At 38.7% G+C, this 18742-nt stretch overlaps 1 protein-coding gene across 1 annotated transcript in view; it reads left to right on the top strand.

The window, feature by feature from the left end:
• The first annotated feature begins 4550 nt into the window (after positions 1–4550).
• LOC127453547 (small conductance calcium-activated potassium channel protein 2-like) overlaps positions 4551–18742 on the top strand; it is a 103881-nt gene continuing 89689 nt past the window's right edge. The window contains exons 1-2 of the mRNA XM_051719975.1: positions 4551–5036; positions 5698–6774. Of these exons, the coding sequence (XP_051575935.1) occupies positions 5743–6774 (1032 nt within the window). The 5' untranslated portion in view covers positions 4551–5036; positions 5698–5742. The remainder of the gene's footprint in view (positions 5037–5697; positions 6775–18742) is intronic.

The following is an 18742-nucleotide window of genomic DNA, read 5'->3' as shown; positions in this document are numbered from 1 at the left end:
CTATTCAGTCCCCTGTGACCGTTGACGAGCCTGTCCAGCCCTTTGTGACCATCAACGATCCTCTCCAGTCACCAGCGGTCACCATCCAGGCTGCTCAGCCTCCTGTGGCCACCAAAGACCAGCTTGCCCGTTCCACTGCGGACCGCCAGGAGGCGGAGGAGCCCACTGCTCTTTCCACCCATGAAGAGGAGAGGGGTCCCTTCATCAGGGTCTGCTGCCACATTCCAGGAGGGGTCCGAGCCCTGTCTGATCCCCGTCCAGCGGCCGTCCACGTCCAGTCAGACCCCTGTCCAGTGGTTTGTAACCTTGTCTTTCAGTTTTTATGTTCCTCAAGAGTTTGTTATTGTTCTTTGCTTTTCAGCTTTATCAGTTTTTCTCCCCTGTGAGTTTTTCCCCCTGTTTGTATTCTTTTATTTAATAAAATCACATCTGAACACTAAAACATCATTTTAAGAAATAACATCTCATAGTGGAGCTTTTAGATTAAATTGCATTCTACACATTTGATAGTCACCTAAAGCTGGGTTGTTAGGTCACGTCACACATGGCACCAACAACAGATCATGCATGGTACAACAGGAAGCAGTTTTTTGTCTTTGAAACACACAAAAACATTTAATACACTTGATGTATGTTTTCCCTTTGCATCCTTCTCTCCTGCACCGTGATGCATGTACTGCCTCCACCATCTTTGGCAAATGGAGCACCCCATATTTTTTGACATCGTCACTGGGCTGTGGTTCAACAGACCTCCTCTTGTTTGTTGGAATGTATTCTTCATCATCAGTGCTCATCTCATCATCATCACTGGCCACCTTGTCAACCTGTTGACCTCGACCACCCTGTGCCTGAGCAATCATTTCTTCAGCCAGCAGTAGCTTAAAGTCAAAATACTGCAGTCTCTCCTTCTCTGGTCTCCCAGAGACCTGGTGGTCTGACCTGTACTTGATCCAACTGTTTGTGGCAGCCAGGTCAAAGAAATGCAGGACCGTACAGATGGTCCATTTTCTTGTGCGGCCTGACATCGGGTAAAAGCTGATCATGCGGTCACACAAATCAACTCCACCCATGTTTTTGTTGTACTCAGCCACAACAGCAGGTCTAGGCACAGTAACATGGCATTTCTCTTTTGCTGACCATCTAAGGCAGCTGTACAGGGGCTCTATTCCATGGACACTGGAGGCCATCAGAACTGCCTTATTGTCCTGCCACTTCGTCACTGCAACCCCTGATGGTTTTCAGACAGCCATTTTGGATGCACATCCGAACATATGATTGGCCCGAAAATATGATTGGTGAACATATTCTGGCCCTTGTAAACTTCAAAATCCAGCACCAAACCATTGGGACTGGCAAACACAAATACTTTCAGTCCTGTGGGATTTGGTTTCCCTGGCACAAACTGCCGTACAGGACACCGACCTGTGAAGGGAATCATCTACTCATCAACGCAGGCCTTCCCTGGTCTTGGCAGATTGAGGCAGCCGTGTTGCACTCTGTTTAAGAGAGGTCTCACCTTCCAGAGGAGATCATTCTTTTTCTCCTCATCAGAGACATCAAGATCATTTGTGACTTTGATGGACTGCCTAATCTTGAAGAATCTGTCTCGACTCATTGAATTGGCTATAACTGGGACCCTCGTCTTTGTCGCCCAGTACATCCGGATCCTAGGGTTTCTGAGACATGCCATGAACATAGATATGCCAAAGAAGGTTTTCAGCTCATCTTGAGTGGTTTTAAGGCTGCCTCCAGAGATGAGCACCTCCCGTTGGTTTGTGTGCTCTGATATTTTTTCAAAAACCTGGCTGTCTATGTACTGTTTGAAGTAATCAGAGGGCCTCCAGTCTTGGTGGTTGTGGCCAGCATTGACTTGCAAGTTGTTCTCCTCCACAACAGGGTTGAAACTTAATTGATAAAGAAAGGAGTGGTATAGTTTAATGCACTTTTAGCAAGTGAATTATTAATTATATAAATCACAAGGTCAATAGTTTGCCAAATCAAGCTTTTAACTGATTGTATACTGTACATTTGTGTGTGTGAGAGAGTGTGTGTGTAAATTCAACTAAAAAGGCTCTCATTTCCCTTTCTAGCCACTGTAATACCAATAAACTTCAGAGCCCTAGCTTACACATTGCTTCTTATCCATAATGGACGGTAGGTGTCGTCACTTTGTCCCTGCTTAGTCTCCTCAAAAGATCATATGTCCTCCTCTGAGCTTTCACCTTCCTGCTGTACTGTCTGGCCCTCCTCTACCTCATCTCCAGCTCTAAATCTGAATCCCCTTCCACAATTCTGAGTAAAATCCTTTCTGCCTCACTCAGCCCTCTGCTTCCTCAAGAATGGAAAACAGGAGTTAGTAAATCCTGCTGTCCACTACAGAATAAAAGAACATTATAAGAACATTGAATAAAAGTTGTGTTTTGAAAGGGTTAAAATTACTGTACATTTCTGAAATCTTACTAAATTGAAGAAACAATTTGATTATTAGCAAGAGAAACATAATATCTGCAAAATATTTATCACTTACCTCCCTTGTTGCCATAAAATGTGGAAGCTGCAATGGCTGCCATTTTGAAAAGAAAGTCTGTGTGCTCTGTTAGCCACACCGCCACAACTGTGGCATCACTAGAAAGCCCAGGATGTCCTCTTGACAGTACTGTAGGACTCAAATAGATTGCATAAATTGTGCTTGACTTAGAAGTCTCAGACTCATGTCCCCAACAGAGGGCTAAAAGGAATTGCTGGGTCTTAGGAGGATATGAACAGATACAGATAATGGCTTCACTGCACACCCTAGTCATGACATATAAAAAAAATCCATGAATAAAATAATTTACTTATGGATTTGCAGTCCAATAGTGTTTTAACATGCCCCATCCTTCAATAACAGTTCCTTTGCAAAGCTTGAATCATATTGTGACTGTAATACAATCCATGATGTTGAGTGCTTCAACAGGCCAAAGTAGAGACGCTGGTCTTCACATCTCACATATTCCGTGTTTGTTTACACACAGGACTGCATGTGTTTCACCCATCCAGTGGCAGCAGCAGAATGAGACGCATTTTTAATAGTAGTGCTTGTATGCTCTTAAAACACGGCGCACATTGCCGGTGTTGTGCGGAAAGGCACCAATATGATCAATGACCAACGTTTTCAAAAGGCCAACAATTAAAAATAGCACAGATGGGTGCAAAAACGGTCCAGGATACAGCATGACAGCGCAGCTAAATGAAACACAATGGGGGTCTCCATTTTAGAGTTATAACTTGATATTGTGTCTTTTAAAAGTGCCGTGAGATGTATGATGACGGTCAAAGCTGTTCGTCTAGTGCACGTTTATGTAGAAAAACACTTAAATCCAGACAGGCACATGAAGGTGTCCTGTGTAAATCCACTTTGGATGAATCTCCCATGACAGGTCCATCTCTCTCCCCTACACCTGTGTGACTGTCTGAGCACCAAAGGGCAGGGCCAAGGGTACAATGACGGAAACATTGGCATTGTATTTGGTCCTTGTGATGTCACAAGTTCCAGGAATTCCAAACAAGCCGTTTTTGCAGCTTGTTTTAAATAAATGCTCTTTTTATTTTTTTATTTTTATAGTACAGATGACCTCTTATATGTCAAAAGATCAAGGAAAATTTTATTCCTCATGTCATGACCTCTTTAATACTACTTATAATAATAAATAAAGGTTGATTTCCTCACAGTGATTTGGTCATGGTGAAGGTCGTGTAGTTGAGCGAAAGGTTTGATCTTGGAAAATGTACCATGGTTTTATTATAGTAATATTGTATTAACCATGTTTTTGGCAGAAGCCATAGTTTTAATGCAATTCACCATTGTGTTACTACATGGTGTTAATATAATTACCTTGTTTAGTTTTTTTGGTTATATGATTTTACTACAAAATACCATAATATGATTACTGTTGTAAAAACCATGGTAATTTTTTTGTAGGGTTAGGTTTAGGGGTAGGGGTTGGTGTAGGGTGTCTGTGGGACTCAAAATTAACACAATAAACATGCTGCAGAGATGCCACTATACTGTATGTTAGTATTAGGGGTGCAAATAGCATAATAAAATGATGGCAGCTTCTATTTGCACTTAGTGCAAAGATGATGCTTTTTGTTGCTTTTTACACTTAGTGTAAATAGAAGCTGCCATCATTTTATTAGGCATATATGATTTATAGAATCATAACTATTATTATAATTTATAGTATACTTTATTATTATTATTATTATTATTATTAATAATAATATTATTATTATTATTATTAGGTTAGGTTTTATTAAAGAATCTTTTGTGCTAGGGAAGAAGGAAGAAGAGCGGAGGAGGCAGTTTTTTTTTATTTTTATTTTTATTTTTTATTTTTTTTATAAATTACATTTTCTCTTTAGTTTTTTCAAAGCTTATTTCTTTGGTTCTGCGATGTGTGTCCAATGAGAGGAGCAGAGAGGAGGGACCGGGGCGGAGAGACGGAGCCCAAAAGAGAAGTTGAGAGGGAGAGAAAGAGAGAGAATGAGAGACGTGCTGTCAGAGTGAGAGCTGGAGGATATCCATCCATTTCGAGACATAATATCTTACCACTGTTAGTTTTCACCTATACTCATATTCAGATGCCTACTTTAAATCGTTGTCGTTCATAGGCGTTCAATGATGGCTTTCGAAGTTATTAACGCAACGAGTGGATTTATTCCCTGAAATATTAAACAGTGGAGAAAATCTTATTTCCCCGCAATTTATTTTCCTCTTTATTTCGACAGCTGTTAGGCGTTAAACGCAACAGTCGCTTTCGTCCGTTAGGATCTAATATTTAAGACGCAAATAACGTTTTATAGACAGAAAGAGGGATCCTTTTTACTTCTGTCATTAAACACCTTCAGTCTGGAGTCATAGGCTGTCTGCAACGAAGCGAATAAGAAATGATGGCATGATTGTGACAACATGAAAAAGAAAAAGTGTGGAGGAATATTTTTCCACCGCTTTTGAAATCACCATATGAACGTGGAGAAGGACTGACAGAAGAGCGGTAAGTGACAGAGAGAAAAAGGTGCCTGGAAAGATAAGAGATCAAAATATAACTGAGTGACTATTAAATGGTTCTGAAGGCGCTATTATGAAAGTGATGCCCACAGTTTTGTCATGTATATTTTGGGTGTTATAAAATGCCTTCAGTAGTACAGTGCATTGATGGTAATATGTTGAATCTTGCATTTGTCACAGGCCAGTCCAGAGACCATAATTTGACCATTAAGTTTTTCTGTAATACAGAGGCTCCTGGTTGCACTTGTGTTAAAGATATTGCTAGAGGGAGAGAAATGAGAGGAGGGGGTGAAAGAAAGAAGGCGAGAGAGAGAGAGAGAGAGAGAGAGAGAGAGAGAGTATGTGTTTAGAGCGATAAGTAGATTGTGGATGGGTTCAGAGGTTCATCAGTTTTGCTCCTTTTCTCTCCCTGTGACATTTAATAAAAACGTGTATATACATCCATTGCAACTCTTCACTAAGTGTAAACCTGCACTTTCATTCTATTCCCCAGTTAACAAACGGGGAGTCCCCACACCCCACCCTACATCCAGCATCCTCTTGTCTACTAATTTTATCAGTTATAAATAAAACCATCCTCCTGTCTCTCTGTTCATTTTTTAATTTGCTTCTCTCTCTGTTTGTCTCTCCCTCTATCTAAACTCCAGAGTTGAGGAGCAGAGCACAAACAAACCTGCTGGAGCCTGGTTGCCATGGATCCCCCTCCCTCTCTGAGTCTGGCCCTTCTCAGTGGGAGTGAAGATGAAGAGCAGCGTCCGTCCCTCCCTCTTAGTGGTATCTCCCATGCCTCCCTTTCTGGAAACTACCCTGGCAGCAACCACTCTAATCACACAGGAGGCAACAGCAGCCTGGAGCGTCTCAATGGCACTCCTTCACCAACTACGCCCAACCTTCCCCCAGCATCGCTGCCCAAGTTACCCCTGTCCACAACTCCCCAGCTGTCCACGCCAATCCCCAATGCGCTCCACCCCACCAGCACGCCACTGTCCTCCTGCCTCGGTAGCCAACACAGCCTGAGCGGGGAGGCCTCGCCCGTCTACAACGCACTATTCTACTCCTCACATTCACCTTCCACCGAGAGAGAACGAGAGCGGGAGAGAGAGCGAGATAGAGGATGTAAGCACAGGCAGGCTAGTCCACTGGTACACAGGAGGGACAGTAACCCCTTTACAGAGATCGCCATGAGCTCGTGCAAGTACAGCGGTGGCGTGATGAAGCCACTCAGCCGCCTCAGCGCCTCCCGCAGGAACCTCATTGAGTCTGACAGCGGCAGTGACACCAAAGAGGGCGGTGCAAGTGCTGGCCAGGGTACTGCGCCCTCCTCTCAGAATAGCCAATCACAATCCCAGAACCCTCCAGAGATCGTTATCTCCTCTAAAGAGGATCCGCCTTATGCACACGCTTATGAACTCGATGCATCTGCCAATCAAATGTCCATCTACCACCAGAACCACGCTCTCTCTGAGAGTAGGGGCATGTTGGGGATGGGTGGCATGCCGGTGGGTGGGACTAATGGAAGAAGGGGCGGTGCCGTGGGAGGGGTGGGGAGGACTGCTTCCAAAGCTACTAAACGTAAGAATCAGAACATCGGCTACAAACTAGGCCACAGGAGGGCACTGTTTGAAAAGAGGAAGAGACTTAGTGACTATGCTCTCATATTCGGCATGTTTGGCATTGTTGTCATGGTGATTGAGACCGAGCTATCCTGGGGTGTCTACAATAAGGTGAGACGTTCACAGGACTTTGCTTTCCAGGAAATTTAATGTCTTTATTAGATCAATAGAGCGCAACTGTGTCCGCCCACTTTTTCACCCATCTTGGTTCCGCAAGTATTTTTCCCATTCATTTTTTTCTATAGAGTTTTCATAAAATTCTTCATAAAAGAGTTCTAGGACATGAACCAAACCAACCAGCTCCAAGGTGAATAACAACATTACAAACTACAAAGCGAAAAAGTATTTGAAAATCGAACAAAAATCTTTACGTCTTTAATGAGGGAATTAACTACAATCCCATGAAGCATTGCCACTTATGTAATCGAATACAAATGATTAAATTATTCATTTAAAGTAGTTTATTACAAGTGTAGTATCAAAGTGTTTTTATTCTATTGTAAATATTCAGATATGTGCAAATATATAAGTAGTTTGAGGGTGTAGGGAGACCGAATCATTTGGTTCATTCACAATGCATCATTGGAGTGGGCGGTCGCTGCTGAGCTGTTTTCATGCACTTTGTGTTGAAATAATGAAGACTGATGGCTACAGCAGAGGCATGTGCAATCGATTAACAACCTCGGAGCTCACAGTAGGTCTGTCTTTACAGGTTTATAAGTTGTCATTAAAATTCAGTTCACATATGAAGAAAACGAATGGGATTTTTACTTTTGGAAACCGTAATGTTGCGCTCTATGGTCAAGCATTCTGCTGGACCTGCTGTGTGTTTGAGTGAGAAATAGAGTGTGTGTGTGCTTCCAACATTATGTTCCTATAATAACAATAACACTTGTATACACTATACAGAGTCTATAAAATAAAGAATCTAACAATGAGGAAGTTAGATGTTCGGTCAGTCATAATGACATTCAAAAACAAATGCAGTGCAGAAAATCAAAAAAATCTTAGACACTTAAAGAGATAATACACACACACACACACACACACACACACACAAATCTGTCATAATTTACTCACCTTTATGTTGTACCAAACTTGTATGACTTTTTGTCTTTTGTGGAATACAGTGCGATTTTGGACTGAATGTTAGCCTCAGTCACTATTCACTTTGATTGCATCTTTTTCCGTACATTGAAAGTGAATGGTGACTGAGGTTGTCATATTGCCTCCTTTTGTGATTTTAAAGAAGAAGCAAAGTAATACGGGTTTGGAACCCGATGAGGGTGAGTAACTGATGACACAATTTTCATTGTTGGCTGAACTACTGTATCCCTTTAAAAACAGAGGTCCTTTGAAACAGAACATTTGTGATCATTTTAAAGCACTTTTAAACTATTTTATAAATCTATTTCAGACGTACCTTCTCTGAGCATCTAAAGATCTTATAATTGGCATCACAGGAACCCACTGCAGTAAGTTGTGTTATTCAGGGGATGCCAGACCATATTATGTTACATAAGCAAAGTCAGTAAGAGCGCTTTGAAAATCAACTCTCAAAACAAAGTCAATGGATAAGTGCTATGGCATTTGTCACCTTTTATTTGCAACAGAAGACAGTAATGATGCACATTTGTCTGGATGAGAGCATGCATGTTATACATAGTTTGTGTCTATCCAAATGTATGTACACATGTGCAGTAGGCATTTGAGGATAGTATGCTGCTGCTGTTAATAGCACCACAGCTTGTGAAGTGAGATTTACTGACAGGACATATCAGATGTCTGTAGGACAGCTGACTGGGAGATCCAAATACATAATACATAAAAGAGATAAAGAGAAACAAAGATAGATTTAGTTAGATTAGGGTTAGAGATAAGTAATATTTGTATGAATAAGACATTTTTGGAAACCTATATTAAAGGAATTTTCTGTGGTAACACATAAACAGAAGTTTAATTCACCTGGAACAGTAGTCCCACAGCTAAAGGACTTTACAGCTTTAATAAACTTACGTTTTTGTGCAGAAGAATTAATACAAGTGCTTTAACAAAAATACGATCTGTATATATTTCTTTACTATAAGTGTGGTGAACACTTCAAATTGTCTGTTGTAATTGACAGCATGCCAACAATGCTGACGAAAGTGCTTAAATCAAAAATGAAAATTGTGTCACCAATTACCTGTTCCTAACCAATATGACCTACTATCTTTCATGGAAAACATGATGTTAGGCAGAATGTTAGCCTCAGCCACCATTCAATTTCATTGCATCTTTTTTTATATACAACGAAATTGAATGGTGACTGAGGCTAACATTTTACCTACCATTTCCTTTAGTGTTTCACAGAAAAAAGAAACTCGTTTGGAACAACATAAGCATAAGTCAGGCTCGACTAGGACTAAAAAACTGCCCTGGAAAAAAACAGCCCATCTGGCCCATGCGCCCCCCTTGATTGTTTTGCTGATCTGCCCACTACTCGAATGGCACACCGGGAAAAGTCCCAGTGCTCCCGATGGCCAATCCACTATCCCTTTATTTTGTTTTGAACCCGGAGCATTAATTACATTTTGAAAAGCTGTGATGTTCAAATGGTGTCACGTGTGTGCAAATTTTTAACCTCCCCAAAAACATTGATTTTACTAGGGCTGTTGATTTAATGTTTTAATTCAGTGTGATTAATTATATAAAAAAAGAACCTGTTAAAAAATTTAACACAATTAATCATGTCCCCAGACCGTAATAAGGAATATTCCTATCATCAGAGCAATTTAAGCTTGAAGTACCACCTTTTTTCTCCAACGAAACTTCAGCTACATATGCAATGCACAGCTTATAAAGAGAACAAACCACACTTACCAACAGCAGACAGTACAACATGAGGATGCATTCTTGCTTTCAAACACAGCAATGTGGAATGCAAATCCAAATGCAGGTATCTCAAGATGTGTTTTTCTAAGTTTCAAACTACGTTTAGCTCAACACAGCGACCTAAAAACAGTATGTTTATGATGCGACGTCATGACGCTCCAAAATCGTCCGTCTGACGCAGGTGTACATTGAAGCGTCTGTAGACAAGCCGTCATAATAAATTTTGGACTGACTGACGAATTCAGTTGCAAAATGGATTAATGTGAACTGATTACTGTTCAATAATATGAAAATAAGCAATATATTGGATTCTAAAGCCAGGTTTGTATTGTCTTATCAATGCTTCCTTTACTCGTCTGCTGCAATAATGTAATGCATTTTAATTAACTGAATTATAATTTTTTATAATATATATATTTTATTTATAATAATTTAAATATAACAATATAGAATAATTTAACCATTATTGAATTATTATTATTTGAGTGAATATTGAGTGAATATTTATATATATGATTAATTCGATTAATTAATTGGCATACCATGTAATTAATTTGATTAAAAATTGTAATGTTGGACTTATGCAAAATCTAAAATAATTTTTTTACAACAAACCTCAGTTTTACTCTGCGTAAGGTTCAAACTCATGACCTTCAGAAGGGGAGGTGTGAACACACAACCACACAGCCTGCTCTGGAGCCAAAAATGAAGTGTTGCTTGATTGATGATCAAAGCAGATGTGACTACCACTCGAGCCTACATAGTGTAACTCAAAAACTGTCTTTGTTCAACTGAATAACAGACTAGTGGCATTTTATATAATGCCAAAATCAGTGTGTTCAAGAGATAGGTAAATGACTGATTCCTGTGCGATTACTTTAAAGTAGTTGAAGGCTTTAATGTAACTGACAGCATGTCAAGGTGAATTATTTTCCAGGCTAATAGCTGCAGCTTCAGCCTCAGATTGAAGATGCTCTGAATGTGTGTGTGTGTGTGTGTGTGTGTGTGTGTGTGTGCGGGTGGGTTTGGGTGGTTTACGAGGACATTTACTTAGGTAACAAACTGGTAATTACAAGGGTATTATGCTATAAATGTAGTTTATGAGGACATTTCTAGTGTCCCCATAATTCAAATCGCTTAAAAATCGTACTAAGTTTTATTGAAAATGTAAAAATGCTGAAAGTTTTTTGTGAGGGTTAGGTTTAGGGGTAGGGTTAGGGTATAGAATCTATAGTTCGTACAATATAAAAATCATTATGTCTATGGAGAGTCCTCATAATGATAGCTGCACCAACATGTGTGTGTGTGTGTATGTGTGTGTGTGTGTGGGTGAGTGAGTGAGTGATAAAGGGACAGAGTTGAGCTCATTATCAACAAATTTTACTTTGGTGTCAGTTGCATATTTTGTTAAGCAGCAACTTGGTGGCATAATACCTAATGTGTGTGTGTCTGTGTGCGCAAGTGGGTTTGTGTAAGCGTCATGAGGAGTTGTCTTGTATCTGGCACTGTTCTGAATGGATCTGTTTCAGCATGTATTCTGGAAAGCACTTTGTACATGTGCTGGCTGTCCTTGTTCGGCAGGTGGTTGTGATATTGCAGACATATAGGAAATGTGTTGTTTCAGTGTCTCTCTTTCACTATTATACTCTCTCTGAGCTGTCTGAGCTTTCTCTCTCTGTCTCTCTCTCTTTTCTTCTTATGCTTTATTTCTCTTTTCTCTCTGTCTCACCCACTCATTTTTCTCCTTCTCTCTCTTTCACTCTCTCAAACTTTTTCCCTTCCCCTCTTTCTTCATCTTTCTTTCTCTGAATCTTCTCTGACGATTCCTATCGTCTTCTCTATCCTGATTATAATTCTTGATCTGGATCTCTTTCTTCCTCATACTCACTATCCTTAGCGCGCTCTCTCTCTCTCACTCTGTTATTGTAGTGGGCGGTGAACGGGGGAGTGTTACTGGAGAGGGAGAGAAAAGCGAGTGAGTGTTAGGAGAGATGAAATGAAAGGCTGTAATAAAATCTCTTTATTTGAGATGGAAAACGGGTGAGTTAGTCAAGTTTAGACATGAATAATAGCCATGCTGATTGTATACCATTATAGCCATTATAAAACAGCACAATAGAAGCCTGTTTGTAGCAGCATCACCCTTCAGAAAAATGAAAGGGTCCGGAGATATGGGAGATGCTGATGCTCTTCTGGATTCTCCACATAATCAAAGCTGTTTCAGTTTGACTCGACTGGGATTTGCCACTCAATCCCCCTCTATGTAGATCAATTGTTCTCAGTTGTTTTAATCCATTAAAATTGGACCCAGATTTTACACTGAACATCAAGTGCCAAAATAGTTTGTTATACAAAAGTAAACCATTAAAATAAAAAATACCCATAAAATGAATCAACAACATTTATTATTGTTGTGCACAGTATGCAAAATAATTAATATGATGTATGGGTTGAAGAAAATGAACGATTTCGGTTCCTTAATGTGTCTTGAATATTAATGGTTTGATGCTCTCAGGAGCTAATAATTCACTGCACAAAACAAATTGTGGTCAGCACAAACCATGTTTATCCTCACTGCATGTAAAAGTGTATTTAATGTAGTCTGGGTGTATTTTATTTAACTTGAGTAGCTTTGTTCACTTCTCATTTGAGAACCTATGTAGCATGATGTAACATATGTTGGTAATAGTGACTCAAGAAGTTTTTAAAAGGATAGTTCACCCAAAAATGAAAATCCTGTTATTATTTACTCACCCTCATGTCTTTCCAAATATATATTACTTACTGTATATATATATATAGAGAGAGAGAGAGAGAGAGAGAGAGAGAGAGAGAGAGGTTTGATATAATAGGCATGTTGCCATATTTATTTGGTAACTTGGGACATGAAGTTGAACAATGTTTTGATTTGATTTTAGAGTGAATAATGGCATACATTTTGGTCGGTTCATAACACAAAGTGATCATATACTTTCAGAAGACTTGGAAAATAGTGCACAAGTTGTACCAACTACTTTTACCATGGTTTGATGGTGTTTTTGTCCTTTATGGAGCTTGACATCTCAAAGTTACATTTATTTTCATTATATGGCAAATAGAGTTGTAACATTTTTTTATTTTTTAAACTTGTGTTCCACAAAAGAAAGTCACATGGGTAAGAGCAACATTAGTGTGAGTAATTAATGACAGAATTTTCAGTTTAGTGTGAGCTGTTCCTTTAATAGATGATGGAGAGTCTGGAAGTAGGGAGTGGTCACTGAGGGAATGAATAAGGAAAGCGGCTGCTTTGATGCCACTGTACACACAGCAATTTAAGTGATTGCCTATATCGATTATTGATAATCACCTTTGCACATCATAAAGCTCCCACTGATGGCTTCACTGCACTGCTTGAGCTGTGTGTGCATGCGTGTGTGTGACAGGTGCTTTTGAAAGGATGAAACCAGCAGGAAATTCTCAGTGAGGCTTCATTACATTAAATACACTTTCCTAGCCCTCTTTGTAGAGGACAGCCATATATGTGTATGTGTGTGTGGTTTGGGTGGTTTACGAGGATGATTTTTTAGGTTACAAACTGGTAATTACAAGGGTATTATGCTATAAATGTGGTTTATAAGGACATTTCTAGTGTCCCCATAATTCAAATTGCTTAAAAAAACATACTAAACAATGTTTTTTTGAAAATGTAGGGGATAGAATCTATAGTTCGTACCGTATAAAAATCATTATGTCTATGGAGAGTCCTCATAAGGATAGCCGCACCAACATGTGTGTGTGCATTCAAGCAAACAAGCAGAACAGTGCTATCTATGTTTATACATACGTATGAAGATGAAGGTGTGTGTGTGTGTTGCCCTGCTGAAAAAATAACTAAACCAGCCTGAAGTGGTTTGCTGGTTTTAACTGGTTTAAGCTAGTCTAGCTGGTCTCCCAACCTGGCTAAGCTGGTGAAAAGCTGGTCTAGCTGTTCTCCTAGGGTGCAAGCTGATGTTTAGCTGGTCACCTAGCTGGTCAGGCTGACCAGCTGAAAAGTGTTTAAACCATTAAAAAAGAGCAGCTTACCAAGCTTGACAAGACTGGAATACCAGCATATCTAAGAATGGTTTAAGCTGGTTTTCTCAGCAGGTTGGGCTGTATTGGAATATGTAAACATACTGTACATATGTACTTGACTTTTGTATTCATGTTAAATGTGGTGGATGTGTTTAGGTGTTTGTGAAAGAGAGAGAGAGAGAAAGTGTGTGTGTGTGTGTGTGCATTACACGCTTAGCTGCTGTTTCTCAGGAGATCTCTGGTTCATTCACACTCAGTACACATACTTCCTTCTTAAAATAGACAGGTAAAAGAAACAGATGAGAATGAAAGAGAGAGAGAGAGAGAGAGAGAGAGAGAACAAAAAAGAATGATAGTGCATGGTGAAATAGGAGCCATTGTGTGTTACCATCATTTGAGTGTTACTTTGTATTTGTGTTTGTTTAAAATATTTGCTCTCTCATGCTGCCTTTTTGTTTGCCATTTGAACAATACATGAACTATAAGATATTTAAGCTATATCACATGCACAAGAGTGCTGTTAAACTGAATATCATGAATATGTTGCATGTGCTGATATTTAGTACAATGGCACAATTGCAAGTGTAAATATAGCTTTAATATAACAGGTCTATAAACAAGTTAACATCGAGTAACTTACAATAAAGACACAATATGGCCAGTTATTTTGTCTACTTTTGCTCCCCTTATGAAAATAGTACCAAACAAAGTTAAAACAGGATCAACCATTGCATGCAACACACAGACTGACACCCTGTCTGGAACGTTGCAAACACAGATAATTGAAACAGTGAAACGTCCCAACGCTGTTATATTGTTGTATATTGAATTCTAAAAAATTCTGTTGATATGTGGACCCAGAATATGTGTTTAAATATGTTAGAGAATGTAAAATGATATTTTTTCTGTGTGGTCTTTTAGGTCTAGTTCAGTGGCATGTAGAATTGCACAGAGCAGTATGTGTTAAATCCTTCCTTTTCCAGCTCGTCACATGCCTGCTTGATAACTAACAGCCCTGAATACCTAAAAGCAGCTGTCAAATCAATACTTAATTTTCACACCCTCTTCACACAGTCATGGCTTCCCTTGGGACCATCTTGATTTGAGCTTGTTTAGCAGATGCAAGGAAGCGTGCAGATGCCTCCATTGGTCAACCTGTGTGCAAGGTCATGGGTCGCTTTGAGAGGGTCTCTGTGTGTGTAGGTCAGGTTTTGCCTACATTGTGGGGAATAAATGCCCTCACAAGGATAGTAAAACCTGAAATCACCAACATTTGTCCCCACAAGAAAACGACTTAAAGACCATGTGAATTTGCTTGATGAGCATAGTTTACTGTTCTGTGTGGATGTATTTCCTATTGAAACAGGAAGTTTGGTTGGGACATATCGAAGGACTTTTCGTCTTTTATTTAAATAGCTAATAGGCTTTAGATACATCACACCTATGAACTGATTTGCCTAGTACTTAGTTACAGGTGGTATTAGGAGGAGGGACATTCTCATTTGAAAGCATTTTATTGGGCATAAATCTGTGTAGTGCAGGCATCAAAAATGTTTTGATCCGTTTTCATGAAAGAGAAATATTTTACATTTTAAATGCACATATAAGCTGAAAGTGCATTTTGTCAACTTTTAGGAGTACACTAGCATATCCTTGACTTCAAAGCAAACACACATGGACTAAAAGCCACAAAACTCTAATTTTAGTTTCCTGGAGACTTTAAAAAACATACTAAATAATGTCTTAATGAAAATCTAAATATCATTAGCTCAGTATAAGCTAATGATAATGTGTGTGTGTGTGTGTGTGTGTGTGTGTTTGTGTGAAATCTGTAATTTTTAAGGCACATATACAGTATAACGAGTCGTCTAGTGGGCTGTGAAACCCTAATTCTACTTCTGTCAAACTAACGCTCTTTCCAGCATTCCCACAGGAGCAATATTCATCAGTATATACAGAAAGGGAGAGAGGAGGGAAGAAGGAGATGGATAGCCTGAGGGAGGGTCTTTAAGGGAGAGAAGGGGAAAGCGGCAGGGCGGTAGTGCTCTGAATTGAAAGGACCCTCAAATGACCGTTAGTGCCAAGCTTAATGTATGTGCTTGTGTGTGTGTTTCTGTGTAAGTGTGGCTGTGTTTCCATTTTTCCCCCTCAGCCTCAGAGTGTGTAATTGGGTTTTCAGGGGTGTGATGGTGTATGCCAGTGTGTAATCAAGTGTTTGTGTGTGTGTGTGTGTGTGTGTGTGTGTGTGCCAGTCGGTGTGTAATTGGGCTTTTCTGTGTGTGTGTGTGTGTGTGTGTGTGTTTCATTAAGTGTGATACATTAGTGTTTTTTGTAACCATTGCTTTTTGGAGGTGTATGTTTTTGTAGCGTTTTTGTTTTGTGGTTTGATTAAATAGTTAGCGAGTTAACCCACAGGAAAGACATCACATATGAGATCTCTTTAATATCTCAGTTGTTTCTCCTAGACAGCAATTAAATTAAACGGAAAGCAAATGGAAATCTGCTTCTAAAATATTTCTCCTGAGAAAAAGTAATCTCACATGTGCCCCCTCTAGAGTTTCAGAGGACAGTGTCACAAACTGTTTTCAGATTATTTGCCAAGACACTAAAGTTTGTTATCAAATTTGAAAGATTTCAGTATGAACTCAAAAATTTATCATCAAATTCTTCCAAGACCAAATAATCTGGGCTATGCTGTGCACATGAATTTTCCCAATCTATACTCTTACTGTATGTCATCAATTGATTGATTTGTGTGTAGTTTTGAAACTTGGTCTCTATGGATGGGACGATATGGTTATCTCACGATGATTCGGTTCACAATTTGATATAATCTCGATTCGATATAATAACAATTAAATTACAGAAATCTTTCTGAAAAAATGTTGAGCAAAATGCACATTATAATTTCTCATCAACATAAAGTTATTTAATACACAATATAAATGCTCAAAGTTTAAATAATAAGAGTTGCTCATATACCTTTCTCTATAAGTAAAGATCACAAACACATAGGCTTTCAAAAATAGTGGGCTACATTCAGGCTGATCAGGTGCAGAACAAGTAATATAACTGAACAGAACTTGCATATATTTATTTTTTAATAATTTGTTATTATGATCAAAATTTAAATGTGTTAAATACAAAAAGTATATTAATTAATATTATATAAAGAAATTGCATATAGTATATAGTAATGATATGAGCTATCATTGTTTGAAATACTGTGTATAACTTACAAGTAATAACATTAAGTTTACATTCATTTGTATAAGAAATGCTAAAAAGATACTTTAAGAATTCAATGAGCATCTCGCAGTGTTCTGGTTCAGCGAACATTAATACGAATCTCTCGGTTTCTTTAGCGCATCCATGCTGAATGAGATTAAAATTATTTTTTACTTTTTTATCTGACTGTAAAGAACAGAAAGGATATTAAAACATATTATTCAAAGAAAGTGGAGTGCGTCTCATCTTTGATGGACACACATTACGTGGAGAAAACGATCCATTTTAATCTCAAGCATTTTTCATCAAAACAAGGTGATTTTCCAGGTATTCCAGTACTTACATTTCTAAAAGCTAAATTCAAGCATTTTAAACACTTCAAGGACCTTGTTTGAACCCTGTAAAGTGTTGAAAAAAGCGCAGTAGGGGTAAAATCAAGCGATAGAGAGTTTATGATGTTTGACGGGTCATTTCATTTATGATTACATGGACAAACTTTGAAATATTAAGTTTTGCCACGATATGGTTCGTAATTTTTTGGGTCACGATAAATTGAAATTAGATATATCGTCCCATCCCTATTTGTCTATAATCACGTTACTATACCTATAATTTTGCTAAATTAATTTTACAAGGCTCGTGGAATGTTTTGCGACAGTTTAAGTGAAATGAACACTACATGCGCTTCAACAACAATTACTTTTATTTTCTTTAACACAAATCACAAGTAAAATGGCATATTATCATTTCATAAACACTTACTTTTTGCCCTGTTCCTCACTTAATATTTTCTTATGACAGATAAACACTTACTGTAGTGCATAAGGTACATTTTAATGTTTGCATTACAAAATCAACTACATTGACAAGCTTGTTTGGGCATGGTCAAATTGCACAGAAGCTCAACTGATAGAGCATTGCACTGGCAATGCAAGGGACCGGGGGTACAAGTCCTGAAGAGTACACGTTGACATGTGAGCCGAAAGTGTCATTAAAGCACCACAAAATGATGTTATGACACTATCGGTTATGTTTAGGTTTAAGGTTTAGGGTAGGGAGGTTGGTTTTGTTGATTTAAATCTCGACTGAGCATTAACATTAAAAACCTAATCTGTTATGGAGAACATTTAACTTGCTTTTAGTGCCACACAGTGGACATTTCACATTTGCAATGATAAGTGTAAGAAACCAAGATAATTTTGCAAAAATGTTGCCACAGTCATGTAATTTTCAAGAGATCAAGCTGTATTTTTGTATCTAATTTTGGGAGAAACATCCAGTACAATACAAAGAAACATGACTTAGAATGCTATTAAATCTCCTGAACTGTGAAAGTGCAACACACGAGCAATGAAATTTTCCTCCAGGAAAGGTGACATTGAACGTGTTACCATATTACCAGCTGGAGCTGAGTGTGTGTTTATGTCTTTAGGGGTGAGTGATGTATTTGTTGTACCATGTGTGTGTTTATAGGAGTGATCGTAGTTTTTGTCTCTGTGTTCCCTATTATGGAGTGAGTACAGGTCCCGAGGTGAATGATAAAGTGTTGTGTGTTTGTATGATTTTTTTTGTCAGAAGGTTCAGATCATTAGACTGCTTGACTCAGATAAAGGACTGTGAATAAAGGATCACTCACACAAAGGGCACTGCACATACAGCGACATTCATTATCTACAAAACTGTCTTTGTCCTGGATGTCGAAGTGCTCTTGAGGGATTTTTGTGTGTGTTGTGTTATGCGTATTTCTTTGAGCTTGTGGGGGGGGGGTTATGAGGACTTCTTTTTAGGTTACAAACTGGTAATTACAAGGGTATTATGCTATAAATGTGGTTTATGAGGACATTTCTAGTGTCCCCATCATTCAAATTACTTAAAAAAAACATACTAAACAATGTTTTTTTGAAAATGTAAAAATGCAGAAAGT

The sequence above is a fragment of the Myxocyprinus asiaticus genome, chromosome 16, assembly GCF_019703515.2.
Source record: "Myxocyprinus asiaticus isolate MX2 ecotype Aquarium Trade chromosome 16, UBuf_Myxa_2, whole genome shotgun sequence".
Classification (NCBI taxonomy): Eukaryota; Metazoa; Chordata; class Actinopteri; order Cypriniformes; family Catostomidae; genus Myxocyprinus; species Myxocyprinus asiaticus.
Note: the sequence above shows the minus strand (reverse complement) of the source record. Positions and strands in the feature narration are given on the sequence as shown.